Here is a 27,937-nt window from a genome sequence, read left to right on the forward strand (position 1 = left end):
ATTATATATTGCAGTAGCAATTATATATATACGCCAGTATTGACCAATCATTGATATGTATGTCGTGTGTAGAATTAATGTCTATTTTATTAAAATTTCTCAATTATTAGTTGCTATCCAATATGTATTTGTCAATGTTGTAAAATACATTAGCAATAATTCACGGGGAATGCATGTCAGTTTGTTTTGTGATATATGTATAAAGTTTAGCAACAAATCAATCGACATGACGAGCCTATTCACCACCCTATCTACATACGAATAACAACATTAACATAAATCAATCATAAACTATCAATGAATGTATTACTACACAGCTGGACCGTGCAATTTATCTTTTTATTTGTTATACATTTAATTTCAGATCTTTTAGCAACTGGTTAAATCAACCAATATCACTTTCATTGTTATGCACATGTTGAATTGTGGAGGATTTTTTAATAATAAAATTTGAACTATTGACAATAGAACTTGACTTGATAAAAAAAAATTGAAATAAATGAAAGACTTTTATTGGTTTTGGATGGAAAATAAATCAATAGATATACAATAGAGATTTGTTTTAGAGACAGTCATTTGTTAAGACTTCTTCCTTGACTACAATTTTTTCTTAGGATGAATCAGTAGTTCTCAGTGCATATTTCCTAATAAACCTGCATTTCTAATACATTATCTTGCATATTTCAGTGCAGCAAATAAACACACATGCACGTAATAAACACCCATGTCTAATAAATTCATAGTGCATAATTCACTCCATTTCTAATAAATCTCTACACATATTTCAGTGCACCTAATAAACACCCATGTCTAATAAAATTCATAGTACATATTTCACCCCATTTCTAATAAATTCTCAATGCATATTTTACTCCATTTCTAATAAATCTCTGTGCATATTTGAGTGCACCTAATAAACACCCATTTCTAATAAATTCATAGTGCATATTTCATCCCATTTCTAATAAATTCCCAGTGCATTTTCAGTGGACCTAATAAACACCCAATTTCTAATAAATTCATAGTGTATATTTCATCCCATTTCTAATAAATTCATAGTGCATATTTCACTCCATTTCTAATAAATTGTCAGTGCATATTTCAGAGCACCTAATAAGCCAATACTCAAAGATCAAAAGCATGTATATTGGAATACTGAGTAACCTTGATATAGGATTAGCTGTTTATGTACCATAGTTCACCTTTTACTTGACCATTATACACATTTAATCAGCACCTTTAATTGAATACACAGTTACAATATACAATAGCAATATACATTATGATATCCTTATACCTTATACCCTATAGTCCTAGAAACATGGACTTATTATATTATAACTCAATTTCTAAGGTCTATGAACATGGACTTATTATATTACCACTCTAATATCTAACGTCCAAGAACATTAATTACCTTTTAAAGGATTAACGTGGATTATATCTGTATGCTGTGATTGACCATCTGCGTACATGTACGGGTCCCGACTGAACACTAACATCGGACGGCTAACAGCATTTTTATGTACTCAATTATATGAAAGATGGTCAATATTATAAAAGAATGGAAAGTCATAGGACAATGCAAACAAAAAATCTTTATAAAACATACTGTTTAAACCATAATCATTGGCTTATTATTGCAGAGAGATAAAATACAAATGCTCGTTCTAATGGTCACATGGAGTATTGAAAAACACTTTCAAAACACATGTGTTAATGGGTATGATATTGGAAATGGAAGGGTGAGCTTCCAGTTCAAAGTAGAAATATTGGTATTAATTTATAAAAAGCTACCACTTCCAGTTGTTGTATGGAATTAAAACATGCTATAAATAATTTGAAAAACACTTTCAAAACACATGTGTTAATGGATATGATATTGGAAATGGGAGGGTTGGCGTCGGTGGAAATATTGGTGTTAATTTATAAAAAGCTACCACGTCCAGTTGTTGCAAGGAATTAAAACATGCTATAAATAATTTGAAAAACACTTTCAAAACATACGTGTTAATGGATATGATATTGGAAATGGGAGGGTGGAAATATTGGTATTAAAAAAGATACCATGTCGAGTTGTTGCATGGAATTAAAATATGATATAAATAATTTGAAAATGGGAGGGTGAACGTCAGTGGAAATATTGGTATTAATTTATAAAAAGATACCACGTCCAGTTGTTGTATGGAATTAAAACATATTATATTATAGTCATCTAGAAACTACATTCTATATTTTAGCCATCTACACATACTTATTGAATCTTACAAACCGCCTTATATTTCAAATACAACGTTTGAAAACTCTTAATTCTTAAATTGGTTGGCTACAAATATAGCATTCTTAACTGACATTTAGAAGTAAAGGTATAATTTTCATAATAACACAACTTTATAAGATGAGAAATAAAATGGGGGGTTAACGTCCTACTGTTCTGCTCCGACTGGGCTAATGAAGGCGGGCATACGCCATATAGTGTGCAATGAGGCAAATTTTGCCCGGACAGCAGTGCTAAGGCCTACTCTTATATATCGAGTTCCAACTGCCAAGGGATCTTTTACGTGCATCTCAGTTGGAGCAGAACAGTAGGATGTTAAACCCCTTTTCATTTCATTTCATATTCATCAATTAATATGCATAAAATCTGATTATTCTGACTTCCTTATAAACATGTTAAAATATATTATTTGTGTAGAAAAGAGTCAGACAGGAGATTTATTTTTGTAAAATCTGATTATTCTGACTTTCTTATAAACATGTTAAAATATATTATTTGTGTAGAAAAGAGTCAGACAGGAGATTTATTTTTGTAAATATCTCTTTTAGGCCACAGCATTTTGATTTTTGATCATTAGGAACACCTATTAAAATTTTCATTTATTTTTTTGGGGAAAAGACTAATTTAAAAACCAAAAGTACTTGGTTGCAATGTTCAAAAACTTTTAGGTCAAAATTGTTAAAGTTTTGAAATTTTAAATGGAACATTTTTCATGTGATTCAGCTAGCTACTTATTTATCAAGGCTACAAAAAAACAGAAAAGTAAATAGGTGTGGCCTTATATATATACACACATATATTTAGATATATATATCTAGAAATTAAAGTCTTTGTGACACAGTATGAGTCTAAAGAAATTGTCTGTTTCTTTCAGCCTATTCAGATTTATTTTCTTTCGATTATATGACTAACAATAATGAAAAATCCTCCACATTATTTTTTTTCACTGATTAATCTGGAATTAATTGTAAGGATGTGAAATATGGAAGTTGAGCATGCCAGTAGAACATTACATGGCATCGGCCACATGTTGATTCTTAACAAGATGGAGCCGAAAGTTAGCAGGCGTACGGACAAATAGTCCACGGAAAAACAGACGATGAATCTACTCACTGATTATTTCTTATTGCATGACTAATATTGTCAGGACAATTTGGATATTGTCGTTGAAATGATGCTAGCAACCAAATTCCTACTTGACATGAAATATATTAGCCATAAATTCCAATTATATTTATTAGAAGGGCGAGTAACCCTAATATCCATTATGATGGGTCAAAGCTTGGCTAAACTAACATTCAGATTAATCCCAATATGCTTCAATGATTTTATTAGACTAAGCTGATTTGATGAACTGGATATCATCTCTCAGATGACGGATCATCTTTAACTTAAAATAAACTAAAACAGACACTTTAGGTACAGTCCATGAATTGGGCTTATCGGTATAGAAAATTCTTTGTCTTGCCGATTTATTAATGGATTTAGAAATTTAATTATTCATTTAAATGCTTATGGTGCTTTTCGATCTGATTAAAACACAGATCCTATTTCGTTTCGTTTTTTATAGTTCAAAATGTTGTTTTACTTGTCTTTACTACAATAGGATCTGGAAGAGTTGTTATTATAACCCGCGTTTTGGTTGAGTTGAGGGATTAGCAAATGAAATGGTGTGTTACGGCAGGGTTTTGGCGCGAGGTGCACGTAACTGTGGGTAATCCACTAGAAACATCAATACTGATTGGTTAATCAAATGTCTGACATCATAGGGTCAAAAGCCGCTCGTATGACCTCTGATGCGACCTCCCAAAACGAATGGTCAGATCTTCATATAGTGTAGGCCATCGAAAGTATAATAAAACAAAATTGAAATATAGATCTGTATTTTAATCAGATTGTGTGCTTTTATTTTATATAGTGTACATAAAATTACTGTTTATTACTGACTGACATTTCGGCTTGTCTTTATCAACCATTGATAAAATATAAATAATAAAGGAGAGAGAAATGGGGTTTAACATCTATATATACTCGATACAAACTAGCTCATTTCGGGACTAACACATGGTTCAATTTTTTATTTCAATAATTAGCTTGCGTGTAAGGGGTCTTTAGCCATGGGAGGAAACCAGAGGACATGGAGAAAACCCACGAGGTTGGACAGGCGACCCTTCTCCTTGTCACATACAACCGGGGAATCGAATCCCCGCCAGTTGACTCAATGACAGACCGTATGATACAGCGCGCACGTGCTAACCATTCGGCCACCCAATGTTAAAGAAGATTATATAGATAACAGTACCAGCAACTTTGTTAATGATGGCCCATCACATTAAGAAAGTAAGATTGTTACATACATGTATATATGGACCTTCAATTTTTCGTTTTTGACTAATGGGTTTAACTGGCACATTTCTGATAAAACAGAGTCGGAACATTGCCCAGTAAAAAACAGTAATTGTAGTCCATAGAATTGTTTCAAGGTGTATTTTCAATTCAATTACTAAATGCCATTAAAACAATCCCTTGTACTGGTATATACATGTAACAGTGACATCAGATCGCACCATCTAGAAAACATACAATCTCACCTTTTAGGTGCAAATACATTTCATTTGATAAAATTACCCATCAGTAAAATGAATTAATAAATTAATGAATGTCACTGAGCTACTTTAGTTGATTTACTGTGAACATGTATGAATGAATTTGCGTATTTTATCATGATTTATGGTAGATATATGCTAATCGTCAAGACCGATCGTATTATTTCTATTCATCTTTCTAGTAAATCATTTATTTTGTTAATTTGATTGAAGCCTGTATTGTTACAGGCCCGAGTGGATGCTTAAGACTGGCCCGCAGATCCATTGACTTGGAATTGATATTTGTTGTTTAATACTTGCAATGTCTATGTTGTTTATATTGTCCGAATGGTTTGTTTTGTCCGTTTTGTTTTGCACGGGGGGATCACATGGCTAAGTGGGTAAGACACTGGCTCGCTAGCCTGGAGGTCGGGTGTTCGATCCCTGCATTGGCCGAGAAAGTTCATCCCAATTTTCCTGCATGGTTTCCCCTTGTCAGTGAGGGCCTGACAAGGACAGCTGTCTAGTCTTTCGGATGAGACGAAAACCAAGGTCCTGTGTATACATTGGAATGCACGTAAAAGATCCCTTGGCAGTTGGAATTTGATATAAGAGTAGGCGATAGTGCCGCTACCTGGGCAAAATTTCCCTCATAGCACACTGTATGGCGTATGCACGTCTTCATTAGCCCAGTATAGGAGCAGAACAGTAGGACTTAAACCCTATTTCATTTCATTGTTTTGTGCGTAGGTGGTTCTCCTATACATACTATTAGTAGTATCAGAGACTGTAAATTATCATGTCGTGGATGCAGACTAGAAACTTGTCTGAGCTCTAAACCATGGTACCATGTAGCTTCTGATCAATTGATAAACTGTCAGCAATCACTGTAATTGTATATAATTTCTGTGATTCAATCCAACCCCTGTCAGTATTCGGTACTGTTAATTGTAGGTTGGCAACGCTTAACTCTTACAACCCAATAAAATTATTCAGATATAGTACCAATATATTTTATATCCAATGTATAAAACGCACAGTAGATTTTAAAGTGAAATTAAAGTGTCTAGTCATGAGCCCCGTACCCTAACCACGACTACTGCAGTCCCCATTTATTCACATGTCCATTTAATAAGATTAAAATAAAGACAGAACCAAAAAAAATACCTTTAAAGATGCATTATGTAGGATTTAGATGAAGATCTGGCCGTTCTTGCTATAATAGTTCAAAAATAGATAATGAAAAATGAATACCGGTATATTAAAAATTAAATTTAAATTACTTTATTCCGTGCGAAGTTATGACTGTTTGAAGATGTAGTATAGATTGTTTATTAATGTAGCAACAGTACTGGACAGATGATACTAAGTCTCAATTATTCATTCTATCATTAAATTTTTAAATTTCATGAACTTTCTAACACATGTAAATCTCTGACATCAGATGGTCTGGAGAGTTGATTATGGGCTTGTCATGTTAATAAATGTCTAAATAATAGTTTATATATAACATTTTAAGCCCAAAGAAAAATCTGCATAATGCATCTTTAATATAGCAAAAAATTCTAAAGTATATTTTGTCTTGTGTTGAAAAACTCCACTACTGATATGAAGGAGTTCATCAGAAACACTCTGATTTGGTTATCACAGATTTGTCCATGTTTCAAACAGTTTATGTGTGTGAAAGTTTTGTGATGTTAATCACTTTAGCTTAAACATTTGACTCCCTGGACAACTGGTCGCTATTGATTTTCTATAGTATTTGATTGTTGTTCATGACTTGGTGAATATTTTTACCCATCATTGGTGTCGAGGATGCATACATTGGGACACGAGTCTACTACCAATCCATTACACAAGCCGATCGACTATGTTGAACCCTTAATAAAAGTTTCTGGATGGAGTCCACACTTTTTCTTATACATGTTTAATGAAGGATAAACGCCAGTGTTAAGTGCTGCTCTTTATGTCATTAATTTATGTCTTCTTGTCACAGGTCCTGAGCTTTCAATTCAAATCTCCATACTAAGTTACACTGTTTAAATAATGGCACATCAATATTGGCAGTTGCCTTTAAACAAAAAAATATAAAATGATTTGTTTGGTACCCAAAGGATTAGAAGTGATTTCTCATGATTTGATAGAAAAATGAAGCTGGCACTTTCCAGAATGAAATCTGGTTATGTCAAGGCAAATGAATCAGATTTTGTTTTTTCTTCTGCTACTTGTAAGTGCAATGAATAGGAGAAGTAAAGATGGCTCTTTTTAAGCTGTAAAATCATTTATAGGTTTATTATAGAATCCAAAAAGGATGATGTATCTATGTAATGGGGTTTAGGATCCAACTTTTCTACATCAATCAGTACAGGGAAGATTACATGTCTGTCATCATACTAAACTTATGCTGCCTGTTTACAGTTAGCTCTGCTTGAGAATAGACACTAAGCTATATAGTTGACGATTTTAGTCGAAAACACTAAGTATACTTATATTATAAGTATAAGTATATTTATTCTGCTTCCATTTAATGGAATTGAATAAAAAAATTTAGTCTTTGGGTATGCCAGATTTGAAACGGAATAGAACCCCATTACAAAACAATATACTAATTTTTGGATATGGTGGCCATTCAAGACAGAGATTTATTCTCAAAGTATGAAGTGGATGAATCTCTGTGTGCAAAATAGACTGTCGTGTAATAGAGTGGTCAAATTTTCTTTTATTCAAGAAAGGATTCACCTTTAAACAAGGGTCTAGAAATGAAATGAACTGTAGATAATACGAAAGTTTACATAGATGAAATGAAATGGAGTTTGACCCGTTAAGCGTGACGTTTTTAAAACGTTAACTACCCCCTTGTGTAATTAATTTGACGAAGTGACGAAGAACTATGTACTATGTTCTAAGAATAGGTTGGGGAAAATACCTCCAAGGCGTTATATTACGCCCTACACACAGTGAGTAGCAGTTGTCCAGGATGTTATATAATGACCTACGCACTTAATGGGTTAACATCCTTCTGACTGGGCTAATGAAGATGGCAAGAATTGAAATGAAATAGGGTTTAACATCCTACTTTTCTGCACTGACTGGGCTAATGAAGATGGCAAATATTGTTGGAAACGTAGAAATGAGATGTGGTTTAACATCCTACTTTTCGGCAGAGACTGGGCTAACGAAGGTCGCAAGGGTGATTGGAAACATAGATACAAATTGATGACTGGTATATGTGGTTTAGTTCTATAATAATTAATAAACATACATTATGTAAGAGCTAAATCTGCCTATTGCAGGTCTTTCTATATGCCTGAAATGTTATATAAACTATTAATTAGACATTAATTAACTTATCCAAACCATAATCAACTTTCAATGTCATCTTATGTGTCCTATTTTCACAGGATTTGAATCTGATATTCTGCTCAATGTTCATTGATGATTAAATCCAAAAATTGATAATAGAGACTATGTTTCTTATCATACCAACTTTATTTATGATGATCGAGGCTAGGCTTAAAATTCAAAAGCTAATATCTCGGTTCATAGTGGAGCAATTTAACTGAAATTTTCGACGTTACTCTATTCATGTTATCTATCTTTTATCTATTATAGCAAGAACAGTCAACGTTTTATCTAATCTCCCAAAATGTCTCTTTAAACACTTTCTGATTTTGAGAAAGTAAAATGCTTCTAAAATATGATAAAACAATACATCAATTTGTGCACTTTTTCAATGGTTTATATTCTTCATTATTTTCTTTGATAAGGTTGAGTTGTTTAATATACTAACAGGATATTTTGTTATTTTCTGAAATTAGATGGAGTATTTTTATAGGAAGATAAGTTTTAAAAACTGATGACGCCACAATTTTATTCCTTAATAGAAACAGTTATAAAGTAAAACATTATCACATATTATTTGGGAGTGGATATATCAATTAATTGTTTTTAAGCCCTTCAGGAAAAGAAAAAAAGGAAGTAACCAAATGAGTTAAAAGATATTTAACATTAAGAGTATTGATTTATAAAATATATTATAAAGACGAAAAAACCTTTCTTTAAGTTTAATCTTGAAATGAGATATATTTTTTGTTGGGGGCATTCGGTAAATAATTTATGGTGTGCAATTTAAATCTCATTTTTTCCTGCGAGAACAAAAGAAGATAATATACTTGAAAAGTATATAGGATGTAATATGTATTAAGTTTCCATTAAAAACTTCACAAGGTTTTCTTTTATCTTGTAGAAAGAAGTATAATCTTTTCAGTAAAAGGATTGAATCACTGATAATCAATATGGCCGAATAATAGAATTGGCAGAAATAATCGTAGATAAGTAGTTAGTTTTTATTGAAAATCAATTAACAGGATCGCAGAAAACACTGATGATAATACCGCAGAAACTCATTCTCTCATCAATATATATTCACATAAATAATACTCATTCAGTGGAGATCTAAAACAATCATTTATTCATTAGTTTCTTCTGTCTATCTTGATAAATGGAAGAATAATGGTGCTAGACAGTTAGAGAGATGTCTGTTCCGGCAGTGCCAGGAACTAAGAACTAAGCCTGTTTTGAGCTTTATTAGCTTGTTAAAGCTGATTATTTCTATAAGAAGATTAAGTAAAAAGCTCTAGGGTAGGGTATCACTGAACAGGTGATATTTTAAACTTGTAGTTATTTATAAAAAAAGATATTCAGATTCATCTCTGAGATCCAGTAAAACAAAAGAAAAATGTAAAAAGCTTGGGTGTCATTGAACAGGTGATATTTTAAATTTAGTTATTTATATTAAAAAAGTGGGGTTGGATGGCCGAATGGTTAACGCGTGCGTGCTGCATCATAAGGTCTGTCATTGAGTCAACTGGCGTGGTTTCGATTCCCTGGTTGTACATGACAAGGAGTAGGGTCGCCTGTCCAGCCTCATGGGTTTTCTCCGGCTCCTCCAGTTTCCTCCCAGTGCTAAAAGTCGCCTACGCACAAGCGAATTATTGAAATAAAATTGACCAAATGTTAGTCCCGAAATTACCTAGTTTGTGTCAAGTGGACATTTAACCTCATCTCTCTCTCTCTCTCTCTCTCTCTCTCTCTCTATTTACAAAAAAAGGTATTCAGAGTCAACTAGAGATCCTGTAAAACAAAAGGAAAATGTGAATAGAATTTTTAATTTGAAAAAAAAGAAGAACAGTTAATGGTACATTATACAGAACAAAAGCGTAGTGGATAAAAATATCAATCAGAATGTCTACCAATATCCACCCTGTGCATTCTAATTAAATCTCTCTTTGTATTTCTAAAAAAGGTTTAGATTGTTTTTTTGAATAAGTTGGAAAACAATGAATAGTACTGTATCAGACTTGATAATTGTTGGGTGTGCTCCTTACATAACAATATATTATACAGTTACAATTAACCCATTGGTATTCAACATAATCAAAATTCCTATTAACCATTATGGGCATTAAAAGTATTGTTTTCATTAAAACAATAATTGTGAGATCGTACCATAAAATCGATATCTTAATTTGAATACATTTGGAAATGATGCATTCTTGTTTTCTGTTTCATGACTAATATATTCTGAAATGAATCAGCGAAAAGAATATTACATGAATGCATTGCTACGAATTATTTTTGTCTAATGAAGCAGACATTTTATATCATTGTCTTGTACAGGCTTTAAAACACCAGTGAATATATTAAATGTTAAAACATTTACGGCTAGATACAGGAACCATATGACTGTGAAGAGATTCGGATCATAATCAAGTTATTGGGGTCAATTGGGGACAATTTGATATTGTATGGTATTCATTAAGCATGTAATCAAACGGGGTTTAACGTCCTATTTTTCTGCCTCAATGGCGCACATGAAGACAGATATGCCTTGAAGTGTATGAGGGAAATTTTGTCAAGATAGTGGCATTACTGCCTACTCTCCGTCGACTCCAACTGCCAAGGGTTCTTATATGTGCAAGGGGAAACCATGCTCGAAAATCCCGAGGAACTTTCTCGGCCAATACCAGGATTGAATTGGCAAGAAGTAGGTGGAAACAGTTAGGGCAAAAACTATAAGGTCCCGTGTACATATTGGCATGCACGTAAAAGATCCCCTGAAAGTTGGAATTTGATATGAGTAGGACATAGCGCCACTGTCTGAACAAAGTTTACCCTCATAGCACACATCATGACGTATGTCCAATTTTAATAGTCCTGTCAGTACAAAACAGTAGGACGTTAAATCCCATATCATTTTATTTCAGTATTGTATGTCTGCCATAACATAAGTTTCAATTTGAGAGAATCTGCTTAGATTTGATGTAAAATTAGCAGGTTTTCATCATCAAGTAGACAATAATAAGGCCACAATAATTTTATTTTCTGTTTTTTGGGGGATTTTGATAAATAAATAGCCACTTGATTCACATGAAAGATGTTTTGTTTAAAATTTCAAAACACAACAGTTTGAAACTAAAAGCTTTTGAACAGCACAACCAATTATCTTTGGTCTTTAAAGGAATTAAAAAGGAAAATGTTTGCAGGTTTTCCTATAACAGAAAATCAAATTGGTGTGGCCTGATCAAATGACATGGTATTACAGATCAGGTGGTGTTTGTTAACAGTACAAACTATAAAATGAAAGTAGAGTAGAGACTATAATTAGACTGGGGTAATTATAGGGACAGTATAAGAGGTTTTAGAGTAGATTCTATACACTCAATATAAATACCTGTAATTACTGAACAACTATTTATTACCTGTATTTCAATGGTCATAAGGTGGTCAACACGCAAACTTGACAAATGTGACACTAATAGATGATGTCTTTCTCTGGAAAGTAAATGGCCATTTTATAATATTCATCTCTTGAAAAAAACGTTCAATACTGTACTAAGAATCAGAGTTTTTAATCCATTTTCAAATGAACTGGCTACTGGTAACATATATTGATCATTTCAACAACCGACACTTTGTTTATTCCATACTCTAGTCTATTCAAGACAATAATTGCATAATGCATTCCAAACCATCATACCTAAAACTTTGAATAAACTATAGGCTACCTTTGCAATTACATACTTATTCATACGCCAACATAGTCACAATTTCAACAACATGTATATCCTACTTTTATTCTCATCCTACCAAGTGGAAGTTATAATTTAGTTAAATAAAAACTATAAACAAATATACATGTATTATGTTGTTTTTTTTAAGAATGTTCTTCTTTTAGGATTTTAATCAATGTATCTATGTTATTTGATTCCAATTAAGATTTTAAACAAAATCAAATATATAACATTTTCTTACTTTTGGCCCTGTTACAAAATTTCTTTGATTTTCAAATTAATATGTTACGTGAAATTACATGAAATGATGTTTCTGCTAAATCAAGCAAACTGTTCAAATGATATACATCCCTCGATACATACACGAGATAGATATATATATATATTGTGAATTCATGTGTTGTGATTTCGAATTCACCGATTATAAACTAAGAGTAACTGACAAACGGCTGGTTAAACTTTTAAAAGATAAAATACAAGATCAATATTATGTAACGATGGTTTAGCTGGCACCTTAAGCAGGACCCAGACTACCATGTCATCATTTATCATTATTTTACACAGATCAGCCTTACGCAAATTGATACACGAAATCTTAATGCTTGCAATCATATTTTGATAAATTATCGTTTTATAACATTCGCTATTGGCAAATATTTGAATGTCTTTGATGTAATAAGTCAGTTCAGACAGATTACTTCACGCGAATGATTTATACAAAATTGACTTGAACTTAAATATTTTTGTCAATATTTTTGTAATGGCAGAAATCTAGGTTTTGGAAGCTGTAATTTCTACCAGGATGAATCCACAATTGAAATGCAGGGAAACAAATTAGTTTGATTGACAATTCAATTTGATATTTGCTGACAACATCTTAAGGAACATTGTTTTTGCAATAATGATAATAAAAAAAAGTTGTGGAATTTGATAGTTTTGATTAATTTTTTTTATCATTCCAATTTTTTTTTTTAGGACAACACAATTAGTTTCAATGACATCTGGAGGGCATAATTTTTTACTCTAATAGAGCCACAGTGTCTCAGATTGTGGTATTGTATTTGTCAAGAAAATTTCTCAGATTTTCCTTTACGTTTCCCTTTTTTCAGTTGTTCAGGACAGGGGTCCTACTCCTAGCAAGGCCCTGTCTTCGTTTGCCCAGTCGAGGCAGAACAGTAAGATGTTATACCCCATTTCATTTCATTTCCTAGAAAGGAACTGTGTGTAGACCACAATCCAAAATTCTTGTACAAAATTACCCTCATACCACACAGCATGGCATTTGTCCATCTTTATTAGCCAGTTTGGTGTAAAAAAAAAAACAACCTTTAGCTTCATTTTGACCTTAATGTGAGTAGAAATTCCACATAACTTTTAGTTTAGGTTACACAACATTATCAATTAGATGAAATGACTGGAGGAATATGTGTCCTTATGCTACAGAATAAAAAAAACCCAGCAGACCGACATTTTACAATTGAAATGTCATAGTATTGAAGTGTATTTAATGATTGTTGTTTGATTGTTATAGATGGATGTCTGACAAGCGACAAACTGTTAATGTTACATGATGAGTCCTGATGATCACTTAACAATTACTTCAAGTATTCAAGCCTGGCTCTTCTCTTCACTCCCCTCTTTCACAGGTCATCATGGATGAGTTAATTGGCAACTTGCCCCTCCTCTCTATCTTTCATCAATCTCAACCCTACTCCCTGTTTGAAAACTCATTAATTTTTGTCAAAAAGGAAGGTGTTAAGGCTCAGGATATTCTTCGTCAATCATTTCACCATTTACAATAAAATGGCTTCTGGTGTCTGAAGGAACACTTGTTGTGGAAATGAGATTTCGATTGCGGTCTGCAACTAATCTGTTTGTTAGACAAGATTCTGAAATATTAATAGATATATTTTAACTTCTCGTTAGTTACAGTTAGTCTGACTCTCTGCGTGATCCCTGTATTCAATCAGTTGTTCTTGATGTAATATTAATGACTTTAGATTGAAACTTCAGGGAAAAAAAACGTTTGCTGACTGTTGAATGGGTTTTTCTCTTTGTTGGGTATTGAAGATATATATATTTATGTATGTTACACCTCATAAAACATTAGGATGTTAAACCGTTCATTAGGGGGTGCAATGTAGGTAGTGTAATGTGATCCTACATAAAACATTAGGATGTTAAACAGTTCATGAGGGGGTGCAATGTAGGTAGTGTAATGTGATCCTACATAAAACATTAGGATGTTAAACAGTTCATGAGGGGGTGCAATGTAGGTAGTGTAATGTGATCCTACATAAAACATTAGGATGTTAAACAGTTCATGAGGGGGTGCAATGTACATAGGGTGATGTGATCCTACATAACGGTTGCTGACTGTTCAATGGGTTGACATGTTTTGGGGGTATTGAAGACATTAAGATGTTAAACAGTTTGTGTGTGTGTTGGGGAGGTGAGGGGGTGCAATGTACATAGGGTGATGTGATCCTACATAACGGTTGCTGAACGTTCAATGGGTTGTCATGTTTTGGGGGTATTGAAAACATTAATATTATGTTAAACAGTTTGTGTGTGTGTGGGGGTGGGGGAATTGAGGGGGTGGGGTGCAATGTACATGGGGTAATGTGATCTTACATAACGGTTGCAGGTACATGGGGTAATGTGATCCTATACATAATGATGGTGTCACCTCCCCTCTGATAAAATCTCATGTGATGTGCCGGTCATTGTCGATTTTGAGCATTACTGTAGTAGTGCTTTTATTTTCTGTTTTTCCCCAAAAAGATTATACAGTCTGGAACTAAACGCAGAAACATTCTTGTTGAAATTCATCCCTGATCTGCTTGTACATCATCTTCTATTTGATCGTAAAATCTTTCCGTCCTTTAACATGTACATGGCATGTTACCAGCTAGTGATATTAAATGATTTTTATTGATTAGTTTTTCCCCAAATTTTAGGGATAACAGTTATACAATCTGGAACAAAACACAGAGTCTTGTTGGAATTCATCTGTGATCTGTTTCTAATCAAAGATAAAATTTTCCCATACTTGAACCTGTACATGGCATGTTAAACACCAGTGATAATAAATGATTTTGATTTATTAGTGATAAAGTTTCGAGTATGAAAACCTACTAAGATATTAATATGTAAATTAACAACCAATTTGTGTTGGACATCTTTGATTCAGTTGCCGGTATTGTTGAAAAAAAAAAGAAATCATGGGGAAAATAAAGAAATTTCTTGTCTTTCTGACCAACAACCTGAACTGATAAATTGACATGATAACTATAGATATTTGATCTTTATATGTACACCAATTTTACACTTTTCACTAAAAACCATCTATCTCCTTTTACAACAGTTGTCATTAACCCCTGCTTTAGTTCCTTATGTTCTCTGTACTTGCAGGTGAAATGTGGGGTCTCTACATCAAAAGGTGCATTGAGCTGGTGAAAGAAAAGACTACGGACAGCAGTAAAACAGAAAAGGTAAAGGTCATTTAAAGGACCACTACATTTATTAATGGGCATTCTTGTTACCCCTCTTGTGAGCAATGACCCATGTGATAGATGAGAAGACTCAACTAAAAATGATTGAACAGACTGTACTTAGCTTCATCAATCCATGATGGCATGCAGCTTAATAGTCTTTTTGATCAGCAACAAGTTTGGTTTCACTTCATTTAGCTAAGAAGGGTTTTAATCTGTTCAGATGAATTGATGAATTTTTTTCAATGGTAATTTTCCTACAAACTCGACAAGATATTAAACTCATAAATTTTACAGACATTTTATATTAACGGCCTTCTCTGGGTTTTTTTTATTGTTTTTCGGGGATATATGTTTCTTGTCCGGCTTATAAGTAAATCAATGGTCTATCATTAACTTCATATTTAATATATCTACCTGTGGTTAAGATCTTCTGTTGATTCTTTTATTAAAGAGACAATATTGTGTTTCTGAAAACATTTCAAAGTCACAGTGGATTAAGTTTTCTTCCGTCACAACCAGACTAAGGAAGTTAAATTACTAAATAATCTACAGTTTGGGGGGGGGGGGTATTGTAAGGTATTGGGGTGGCGGTGTGATTGGGTGGTCAAATGGTCTAACCATATTATGTTAGTCCTGAAATGACCTAGTTGTGATGATTGGATGTTAAACCCCATTTCTCTGTCTTTTTATTCTAAAGATAGACATGTTACTTTGAAATAATTAATATAAAAAAATACAATTTTCACCATTGACAAGGCAATGTGCAAATAAGATTGCCATTTCTTGGAAAAAAATACACAAAACCTGTAATTCACACATTTCTTGTCAGACAGGTTAATTTTTTTTCAATAAAATTAAAATTCGCTTTGAGTATGTTCCATGTCAGGTTAGGTTTTTTTTGTCTGCCATAAATTTGATGATATTAATGACATTTGAAGTGTAGTCTCCCATGGTATATATTTATTATGAATTAGCTGACAAGTTGTCAGCTTCTAGAACGACTTTTATTACACTGAAAACAGTTATCTTTTATTATATATTATTAAAATCTGTATTTTATGGCCTATTTATGCCTTGTTTTGTATCTATGGCATGTCTATTGACTTTATCAAAAAAAAAAATGGCTAAATATTTTTTTGACCATATATTTATAAATTTTTTTAAGTACACAATTTCGTTTGTTCTTAAATAAAAATAATGAATAAGATAAAAATATTATAAATTGCCTTTGTTTATAGCTAACCTATCTCAGAGCAGATATAGGATGGAGAATCAGCAACTAACCCCACCCTTAACAACAGTATTACCCTTTAAACTTCACATTTATTAGTTCTTGAGACATGTGTCCGATTTCCTCCTACTCAAATAAAAAACTAGTTATATTGTGAATGAAATCTGAATGAGTGCTATAAAGTTGTTAAGTGGAAACTTCATAAGAATTTATGCAGGATGGAGGGCATGACAGGGACAGCTGTCTCGTCTTTTGGATGGGACGAAAAACTGAGGTCCCGTGTACACATCCCTTGACAGTTGGAATTCGATATAAGAGTAGGCCGTAGTGCCGCTTTCCGGGCAAAATTTCCCTCATAGCACACTGTATGGCGTATGCCCGTCTTCATTAGCCCAGTTCGAAGCAGAACAGTAAGATGTTAAACACCATTTCATTTCATTTCATTTCATAAGAATTTTGTACATGCAGTGGCTTAGCAAGGCAAGTAGGCCTACCGTACTTCCCCAAATGTTGCATTGCAACATTATGTTGAAAAACTGTGTAGAATGTTTGAACTTTAAGAGTTTTTGGGGGGAAGGGTGCAGTTTTTTTTTATTACTACTTTATTTTTCTTTCTTTTAAAATGTTATGCGTCCTACAAATTTTGCGCCTCGGCTGCTGTGCCCATCCTACGCCACTAAGTTTACTTGTGATATATTTTCATAAACATGTACACACATGGTTTATAGAGTATTTTTGACATCATCATCAGTAACGACAGGTAGGTTACTAGTTTTAATACCATCAACAATATGGATGTATATCATATCTTTAATCCTAGTTTAACGCTTGTCTGATTACATTAACTCATTATAATAGAAGTTTACTTGATATTCCTGCCACAGAACACTGAATGTCACAGTAGTTTAATCTAGATGTCGTGTCTGAATGGATCAGTTTACATTGCCCCATATCATTGATTCACCGGTGAATATAATTTTTTATGTCACTCCAGTAATTCATCTGATATTTTAAGTGAAAAAATAAATGTGTTTTTCTATCATCATTTTGAACAAATGTGTCCTGTCTTTAATTTCCTGTTAAAAAATTATTTGACATTTTTAAGCAAGCACCTGTTGAGTTAATTGAAAAAATTTCAAGTGCTCAATTTTTGACAGGATTCTGAGAACATTGCCAGATAATGCTAAGGCCAAACAAATTTGATTTTCTGTTTTTCGGGGTGTTGATGAATAAATAGCTACATGGATTTTTCGATTAAAATTTAAAAACTTAGAAACTTGGAACTAAAGGTTTTTGAACAGTGCAAACAAGTACTTTGTGGTTTTAAATTAGTCTTTTTCCAGATCAAATAAGAAGAAAATCTTCCGAAGAACAGGAAATCTTAAATTGGTGTGGCCTAAGATGCTTTGGAATCGAATTTATAATAAACGAAAAAAGTCTTTACTTCTTTGGTTGACATGATTGATTGACAGTTAACATGTATATTGCTGTCAATGAAGCTGGGATAGATGATAGGTTTCACTCATAAAACAGATCATGTCATCAGAGGAACATATGCAGGAAATTTGCTCAGTTTGTTGATATGACAAGTTGATAATGGGAGGGAGGGTCGGAAATGTAGTTCTATTGGCTACTGAAGACTATGATAGCCTGCCAAATCCACTGTTGTTCCACAAGCATCTTATTTCAAGAGTTGACAACCTTGGTGTTGGAGTGAACAGTAGACTGTAGTACTATTGGCTACTGTTGACTATGATAGCTTGCCAAGTCCACTATTGTTCCACAGGCATCTTATTTCAAGAATTGACAACCTTTTGAAGTGAACAGTAGTACTACCGTAGTACTATGGGCTTGCTTTTGACTTTTGATAGCCTGCCAAGTCCACTGTTGTTCCACAAGCTTCTTATTTCAAGAGTTGACAACCTTGGTGTTGGAGTGAACAGTAGTGCTATTGGCCACTGTTGACCATGATAGCCTGTCAATCCTCTGTTGTTGTACAGCATCTGATTTCAAGAGTTGACAACCTTGGTGTTAGAGTGAACAGTAGGGTTAATGTTGTTACATGTATCAGGTCAATGTTTGTCCAGCCCATATGTCCAGTATTAAATAACAGTCTTACACATGATTTCTATTGTCTTGTAGTGGACAGTGGTCAGTCCAGTTAGTCTGTTGATTGTATCAGAAAGGATTTGTCTATTATTGACTGTCATGCTCCGGCTTTATCGCTTCACCTCAACTAATCTTGTGTCTGAATAAGCCAGCCATTTTGATACCTTTCAACCAAAAGACCAACACTGGTTAAGAATTGTTTAAAAGTTGACCTTTATTTGAGACCATTGATCAGACTCAGGTTTTTATTTACCTTCGATGGGGTAAAGTGTATTGTGTTGTTATAGTCAGGTAGCAGCCGGCTGGTTTATGATAATACAGATGGCGTTAACTTTTCTCGCTGTCCGTATAACAAGGGGAATTAACTTGATCTTTTACAACCTATCACACGTCTTGACTAATACACACACTGACCATGAATACTAATTCCATTAATTCCATTATTCTATTCATGGACATTATAAGATCCATGTTCGATTCATTTCAATTTTATTATCTGTTTTCGACCATTTTGTTGTAATGGAAACAAAATGTAAACAATTAGTATGGAAATATTACAAGTAATTGAACATCATGAAAATTGTATAAATTGAACAAAAATTTAATCCTTGGTAAATATGATGTGATTAATTTAAAATATATATAAAATGAATGATCAAAATTTTAATCTGATCTATTATTAGTAGCCCCTCCCCTGTTCTCCTAAGTGTCTTCAATGTCTGTCAAACAATTATGGTACATTTGAAATTAAATGAGCTGTAACACCTTTAATGAAAATCATATCTTGGAAGTTCTGTATGATCATTTATTGATAGCCTAATTGGTAAGTGTCTTCAATTTCAGTCAAACTATTATGGTACATTTGAAACTAAATGAGCTGTAATGCTTTTAGTGAAAATGATGACTTGAAATTTCCATATGATCTTTTATTGGTAACCCCCTCCCCCCTTTCTCCTTATATGTTAAGTGTCTTCAAATGATGACTTGAAATTTCTATATGATCATTTATTGTTGGCCCCCTCCCCCCTTTCTCCTTATATGGTAAGTGTCTTCAATGTCTGTCAAACAATTATGGTACATTTGAAACTCAATGAGCTGTAATGATTTCAGTGAAAATCATGTCTTGAAATTTGTAGGCAATATTTCTAACACTTATTGTCTATAATTGAATCTAATGATACATATTTCTGTATGATTGTTTCTTACCCCCCCCCCCACCCCCACCCCCTTTCTCCAAATATTGAAAATGTCCTCCACATTTGTTAAATAATTATGGTACATTTGAAAAAAAATGAACTATGTGTAGGTAATATTTATTCTAACACTGTCTATAATTAATAGCATGATATTGATTGTAGTTTATTTATTGAGATGAGAACTAGTATGGAATTTGTTTGTTTTTCATTAAATATAGAACTATTATTGTATTTAGGTGTGTAGTAAAGACCGGCGATTTTTAGTACCATATTTGAACAAATGATCTTTTTTCCAATATAACAGATCTTATTATTAAATATAGAACTATTGTTGTAATAAAGACGGATGATAAACTATTTAAACAATTTATAGCATTTGAACAAATGATCTTCTTTTCCAATATAGTAGATCCGATTATGAATATATTGTTTTAATTGCTTAGAGACAAAGAAAATTGATAATAGGTCAATTGTAAATAAGATGTAAAAAATCTTATGTATTCGTGGAATTATTTCAGGGATTTTATCCTACATTTGTGCCTAACCTTTTGAAGGGGGGGGGGAAGGTCATTGACACCACACTTTTTCATACTACTGCAACAATTATTTACCATCTGTTACTCCCAAAATAAACTTTCTCTCCTCTTATATAGCCTATTGTCTATTACAACATGCATATATTTAATTTAAACCACAACCATTTCCCTTTTCCTAGGGAATTTGGATTTTAAAATATAAAAGCATATATCTAATATTTTTATAAATTCCCATGTAACACAAACTTAGTTACTGAATAAACATTTGCATGATTGTTCCCCTTTATTTCTGAATATTATGCATATTCTACAGATTGTTTCAATGGCATTAAGTAATGGAATTTGAATTACACATTTCATATAAATTTTATGGAATACATTTGTGTACTATAGATGTCTTCAACAGTTCTTATAGCTGTGTTATTGTAGCATTCTTCAGCGATTATCTGCTTAATAAAATAGAGTACCAGAGATTTTCAAGGTGTGTAAAATTTTAGAATGTGTTTTAGAATATCACATGCTGTTTTCTTCCATAAAAACAACCAAAACAGATACCAAGTACTGTGAGATGTGTGAATTACTTGTTTTACTCACAAAAAAAATATGTTTTATGTACAAAAACACTATTTTTGCATTGATATTTGATGCATTTAGTAGATTTTATGACATTTTACATGCCCATGGGGAAGCTTTCACTTGTGATTTATTTAGAGTATTTTTTTTGTTTAGTTGACTAATGTTGATTATAACATATGTTTATAGTGTAATGAATGTGTTAATTGGCTGTTAATGTAGGCATTATAGTGTAAAACAACAAGGTAGAACTGTTAGGATTTGACAGGAGAATTTCTATTTTCTCTCCTTTCCTATTACTGATTGAATTAGGGACTCGGTAAATGTGTTAGATCTAGATCTAATGTTGATTTAAGTTGATAGTTTTAATGGCTGCCAGGAAGGAAAGTGTGAGGTGCTTAATGCTGCAGCTATAACATTTCCTAAAGAATGTTTTCCTTCAGCCTAAGGTATTGTTGTGGTGAAAGATGACCATGTTGACCAATGGTCATTGAAGCAAGGTGTTCAGTGTTGCTGTTAAACTTCTGACACATTCTATTAGTTATTGTCCAGATGACATCTTTACTTGTAAACTAATCAATAAATTGAAAAGTTACAGTAAGCAGACGCGACCAATAAGGAGACAAGTATTTGACAAGGATCGAAAAGAATTAAAACCTAATCTTTAGAAAACTTTGACATGGAAAACAAAAATGTTAGTATTTAGATTGGTGGTAAAATTGAGCAACTTGTCTAATGACACGAAATGAGATTGTGTAATGACCGTCTTTCATGGTGTTAGGGTCATTATTGGTGAAGTGTTTTATTGTGTGTCACCACACAGATACAATAATAAAGATGTTCTTGAGATTTAAATAAGGATTCTGAAATTAAATGGACATCTGAGCATGAAATGATTTGACTCACTTAAGGCACTAGATCTGTGGTCTATAAATTATTGGTATTGCATTCTTTGTGAATGGGAACCATTCACCAGACATCATTCTTTGCATACAGGTCACAATTTTATGGAATACAATTACTGCTTATTACTGAGCGACGTTTCAAGGCTTCTCTAGTCATTCCATAAAATTGTGACCTGTATACTCCAGTTTATCATTATGTGCATATTTTAATTTATTTCCAGCATATTTTAATTTATCTGCAGGCCGAAGGGTTAGTTCAGAAAGTAATAGAGATTATCTTCCAATAGGATTTAGGCTTGGATAATCGTCGTATCATAAGGTTCACATTGGGGCAAATCACTAAACACCATGAATATGGACTAGTTTCATAAATCACAGTTTTTTTTCCAATACTATTTAGGGTTTGCTGTAAATAAGTTAGATATATCAATCCTCTGTAGAAAGATAAAAAAGGTTATATGCAATGATTTATCGCAGCTTTATCTGTAGGCTAATTCATATGTGTAGTACAGTAATCATGTCAGAGTATGTATGCAGATAGATATATAAGTTAGAGGATAAAAGCATGGTTGTACAGATCGGTATATGTATTGAGTTTAGGAAACAGCAGAATATTGGGAAATGTTTTTAGAATAAGGAGGCATGTCGGGACTATAGATATGACATATCCTGAATTTGTGTAAAATAGCATAAAATACAACATGTTTATTTACAAGAGGTGTTTATATTTGATTGTTGTAGTAAAATAAGATGGTGAATGTTATTATAACCTATAACAGATTAACAGCAGGCAGGTGCTTCATGTCCTTTAAATTGGCTGCAGGGGGGAGATTGAGAGAGAGAGATAGAGAGAGAGGGTTTAAGGTCCACTCTACACAAACTAGGTCATTTCGGGACTAACATATGGTTCAATTTTATTTCCATAATTCGCTTGCACGTAGGGGTCTTTAGCAGTGGAAGGAAACAGGAGGACCCAGAGAAAACCTACACGGTTGGACAGGCGACCCTACTCCTTATTACGTACAACCGGGGAATTGAAACCACTCCATTTGACTCACTCAATGACAGCCTTTATGCTCCAGCGCAGTGCGCGCGGAGGGGGGGGGGGGGGTAACCATTCAGTCATCCAGGTGACAGGGGAGAGAGAGAGGGTTTAACCTCCACTGGTCACAAACTAGGTCATTTCAGGACTAACATGGTTCAATTTTATTTAATAAATCGCTTGCATGTAGGGTTCTTTAGTAGTGGGAGGAAACCGGAGGACCCAGAGAAAACGTAAAAATGTATTAGTTATTTAAATTCAATAAAAAGGATTATACTGAAATTCAACTGTATCTAATAATTTATATGTTGTGAAACATTACTGTCTGGTCATAGGGCCTATACATCATTTATTCATCTTCATATTGTTCCTAAATAAACTATTATATTCAGAGGATCATGTATTATACACATGGCCATTTTCTAGATGCTGATTTGTTTGATTTCTAGAGGCTATCTAGATTATCTCGTCTAGCCATAATAAATAAAACAATATAATCCTTAATAGATATATACTTGTCTAATAAATAATGGATAAATACACACTTCCCCCTCTGGTCTTGTTGGGTGGCCGACTGACTTAACGAGTGCACTTGATATCATAAGGTCTGTCATTGAATCAAGTGGCGCAGTTTCGATCCCAGCTATGTGCGTGACAAGGAGTGAGGTCACCTGCCCAACCTTGTGGGTTTTCTCTGGGTCCCTCCCACTGCTAAAGACCCCTACTCGCAAACAGATTATTGAAATAATATTGTACCATATATTAGTCACAAAACGAGTGCACTTAATATCATAAGGTCTGTCATTGAATTAACTATGTTTGTGACAAGGAATGGGGTCACTTGTCCAACCTTGTGGGTTTTCTCCGGGTCCCTCCAGTTTTCACCCACTGCTAAAGACCCCTACTGGCAAACACATTATTGAAATAATATTGTACCATATGTTAGTTCCGAAAAGACCGTATGATCGTCTTAATCGTAGCATCTCAAAGTTTATCGACTATCATCAGATGCTGCATCAATCGATTGAATACAGTTGCGTATTAAACAATAATCCTTTAGAGCCATTTAGTAACTGGATAGAGCAATAAACAATAACACTGCACTACTAATTTATTTGGGCGATGTTTTCAAGAGTATTCTCTCAACATTTTCAAGCAAGTACAGTTGTGTATTAAGCGTAATCTATTCACAGTAATTACGTCTGTAAATTGTATTAAATGCAACGGATTCAAGACAACCCCCTGCTGTCTACCTGTTGTATACCTGTTGTACCTTTTATCAAAAGCCAAGTAAATTATGCTAATTATCTGATTGACTTGTTTCAGAGAACACAGAAACTTGTTAATGTGTTTAATGGTGCAAATGATCAACAGTGTTTAACAGAAGAATTATTTATTCTATGGGTGAGTTAGAGTTATAGATTATATATATATATCTAACAAACTGTGAAACTAATGATATTATTATCACTCAATTAACTCCTGTTTTAGAATCCGTACCAGTGTAAATAATCATGGCAATCTGGTCTAAAATCATAAACAATTCATGTGATGAAAATATACAATTATATAAATTAGTTTTAAATTTAATATTTTTTTCCAAAAGTGTATTTTTGAACTTTTACGATAAATTTGGAGATATCACTTTTCTTTTGGAGAAGAAATTTAAGATTTTGCTATCACTCAATTAACTCCTGTTTTACAATCTGTGCTTGGTGTAATTGACAAAAATATATACACATTTTATAAATTAATTAGTTTCAAATTTTAATTTTTTAGCAAAAGTTTATTTTTGAACTTTTCAAATTTCTTTTTTTTTGTTAAATTTAATCATGGGGTTTTGGCCTAAAATCATAAACAATTAATTTTATCAAAAAATATAATTTATATAAATAAGTTTCAAATTTCAAATTTTTTTGCGAAAATGTATTTTGGAAATGTTGGAGAATAAATGTATATTTGTTTCAGATTGAAGTATTGTTAAATGTTGGTCTAATTTCTGAAGCTGAATCGGCAGCCAAGTGTGGTACACATCAATACTCTACTAGTATAACATTATGGAAACATAGGTTATTAATAGCTATACAGACTGGCCAGTCACAAGATGATATCTTAAAGTTGTTTAAATCGGCTAAAAAGAAAGTAGCAGAAAAGGTTGGTGTTCCTTTTATATTCAAAATCATTTCTGTCCCCCAATCCAAATTCTTGGCCCTTATTTATGAAAACTTAAACTAAAATATTCTAGGGGATGCAACACCTTTAAATTGACTAAAAGCTATATCTCACTACAAATTTGAACCCCTGGCCGATGAAAAAGTTGCATCCTCATTTTAAAATACTAGCAGGATACCCGGATTCACCCGGGGCCTAAATTCGTCCTGGGTCCAATTCACCCGGGGCCCAAATTCAATGGCCTAAGACATTCACAGGGTCATTCTTATTAATTTGATACCACACGTGTGGGGGTGGAGCGCGACGAAGAGGCCTGATCCACCGGGGCCCAGGCCCAGTTTGCCTGGGGGTCCAAATTCAATGGCCTAAGACATTCACAGGGTCATACTGGTTAATTTGATACCACATGTGGGGGTGGATTGCGACAACAAAGCATGATGGACGAACACACACACAGACATCTTTGATTTTATTGTCCCCCGCCTTTCGAAGAAAGCAGGGGACTATTAAAATGGGTTCGTCCGTCTGTCCGTCCGTCCGTCCGTCCGTCCGTCACACTTTTTGGGACACAATAACTCTCTTCCTAATTGAGCTAAAATGTTCAAACTTGGTGTATGTGTTTATTAGGTCAATGCCTTGATGGCGTTCGAAGATGAGCATTTTCCGCTTAGGGTAAGCAGAGATAAGCAATTTGATTGGTTGATGCTTTGGGACACGATAACTCTCTTCCTAATTGGGCTAGAATGTTCAAACTTGGTGTATGTGTTGATTAGGTCAATGCCTTGATGGAGTTCGAAGATGAGCATTTTCCGCTTAGGGTAAGCAGAGATAAGCAATTTGATTGGTTGATGCTTTGGGACACGATAACTTTTAATTGAGCTAGAATGTTCAAACTTGGTGTATGTGTTTATTAGGTCAATGCCTTGATGGAGTTCGAAGATGAGCATTTTCCGCTTAGGGTAAGCAGAGATAAGCAATTTGATTGGTTGATACTTTGGGGCACGATAACTCTCTTCCTAATTGAGCTAGAATGTTCAAACTTGGTGTATGTGTTGATTAGGTCAATGCCTTGATGGAGTTTGAAGATGAGCATTTTCCGCTTAGGGTAAGCAGAGATAAGCAATTTGATTAGATGAGCATTTTCCACTTAGGGTAAGCAGAGATAAGCAATTTGATTGGTTGATACTTTGGGGCACGATAACTCTCTTCATTATTGAGCTAGAATGTTCAAACTTGGTGTATGTGTTGATTAGGTCAATGCCTTGTTGGTTGATGCTTTAGGACAAGATAACTTTGATAGAGAGTGATGAAACTTAAGTGTATAGTTGATAATCAGTTTGATTGCTTGATACTTTAAAAAAAATAAATGTGCGATAAATTAATGTGTCATCTATTTATTTTGGTATTTTGGCGGGGGACATCAGCCTCACTGTTGGCTTGTTTATATTGATTTTAGTTTCAGATTTCTTGAATATGCTCCCCAGAATAAAATATTGTTTACAAGAAAAAATTCAATTCTTTTGTATGATTACCATTCCATGCAATTGCAATGTGACAAGTTTGAAAATATTTCCATGGTTCATAAGCAGTATCTTTTAAGATAAAAGTTAAAAAAAATTTATACGCCCACATTTTTATTTTCTCTGTCCATCTCTTGCAAAATGTGGTCATATCTTGCATGGCAACCACTTGTTAAGAATTTTCCTCAGATGTTGGTTTAATTTGAATACAACAATCAATTGGATTTAAAGAGACTTTATCACTCCTACCAAGAAAATAAATGTAATTGATTTTGAATAACATCATAATTAAAATGATCATAAACTCTTCTAATTTGTGCAAGTTATTTTTTCACGAGCTTTCAATCAAATCTGTGAAAACTACACAAATTTTGTGTGATGACATTTCATGCAAACTGATTTACCAATAGGCTTAGTAGACTGAAGCCTAGTGTCTCAAGATCTAGGGGACTTACGGCCAAGGTGTATAATATTTTGGACGCTTTCATATTAAGCCTTTCTTACATGCACGTTTTAGTCGTAAACATGTCATGATCGTCGACTTTGCTTAATTGTGTTTAAAATACACTTTCATCTTCCTCTAGTCGTGTTTTTATTCAATCACTATCACATTATCTCCATTACCAGATTATCTGCTTAATATGATATCTTTTTCTGAGAGAATACAAGACTGGATATATCAGTTGTTTATTGAGTTTTGGGGGGTGGATAGACGAATGGTTTGTCATTGAGTCAAGTGGCATGGTTTTGATTCCCCGGTTGTATGTGACAAGGAGTAGAGTTGCCTGTCCAACCTTCGTGGGTTTTCTCCGGGTCCTCCGATTCCCTCCCACTGCTAAAGAACCCTCCTCGCAAGCAAATTATTAAAACGATATGTTAGTCACGAAATGACCTAGTTTGTGTCCAGTGGATGTTAAACTCCATTTCTCTCTTATTGAGGTTTTATTGAATTCAGGAGATTTTAGTTTTAAGAAATCAAATGAAATGAAATGGGGTTTAAATCTTACTGTTGGGTTGGGCACCAACTGGACTAATGAAGATTCGCATACGCTTTACATTGTGCTATGAGGTAAATTTTGCCTGGACAGTGGTGCTACGGCCAACTCGATTATTAAATTCCATCCCAATGAACTTCCTGGACCAACACCGGGATTAAACCCTGGACCTCCTGGTTACTAAGGTAGCGTGTTACTCTCTGTGAGGGGTGTCGTCTACAAGGC

At 33.6% G+C, this 27,937-nt stretch overlaps 1 protein-coding gene across 1 annotated transcript in view; it reads left to right on the forward strand.

Annotated features, from left to right (window-relative positions):
- Nucleotides 1–27,937, forward strand: part of LOC126809827 (U3 small nucleolar RNA-associated protein 6 homolog) — a 135,420-nt gene that overhangs the window by 74,363 nt on the left and 33,120 nt on the right. The window contains exons 15-17 of the mRNA XM_050534619.1: nt 15,351–15,430; nt 24,352–24,429; nt 24,994–25,179. Coding sequence (XP_050390576.1) covers nt 15,351–15,430; nt 24,352–24,429; nt 24,994–25,179 — 344 coding nt within the window. The remainder of the gene's footprint in view (nt 1–15,350; nt 15,431–24,351; nt 24,430–24,993; nt 25,180–27,937) is intronic.

Source organism: Patella vulgata, chromosome 2 (assembly GCF_932274485.2).
Source record: "Patella vulgata chromosome 2, xgPatVulg1.2, whole genome shotgun sequence".
NCBI lineage: Eukaryota > Metazoa > Mollusca > Gastropoda > Patellidae > Patella > Patella vulgata.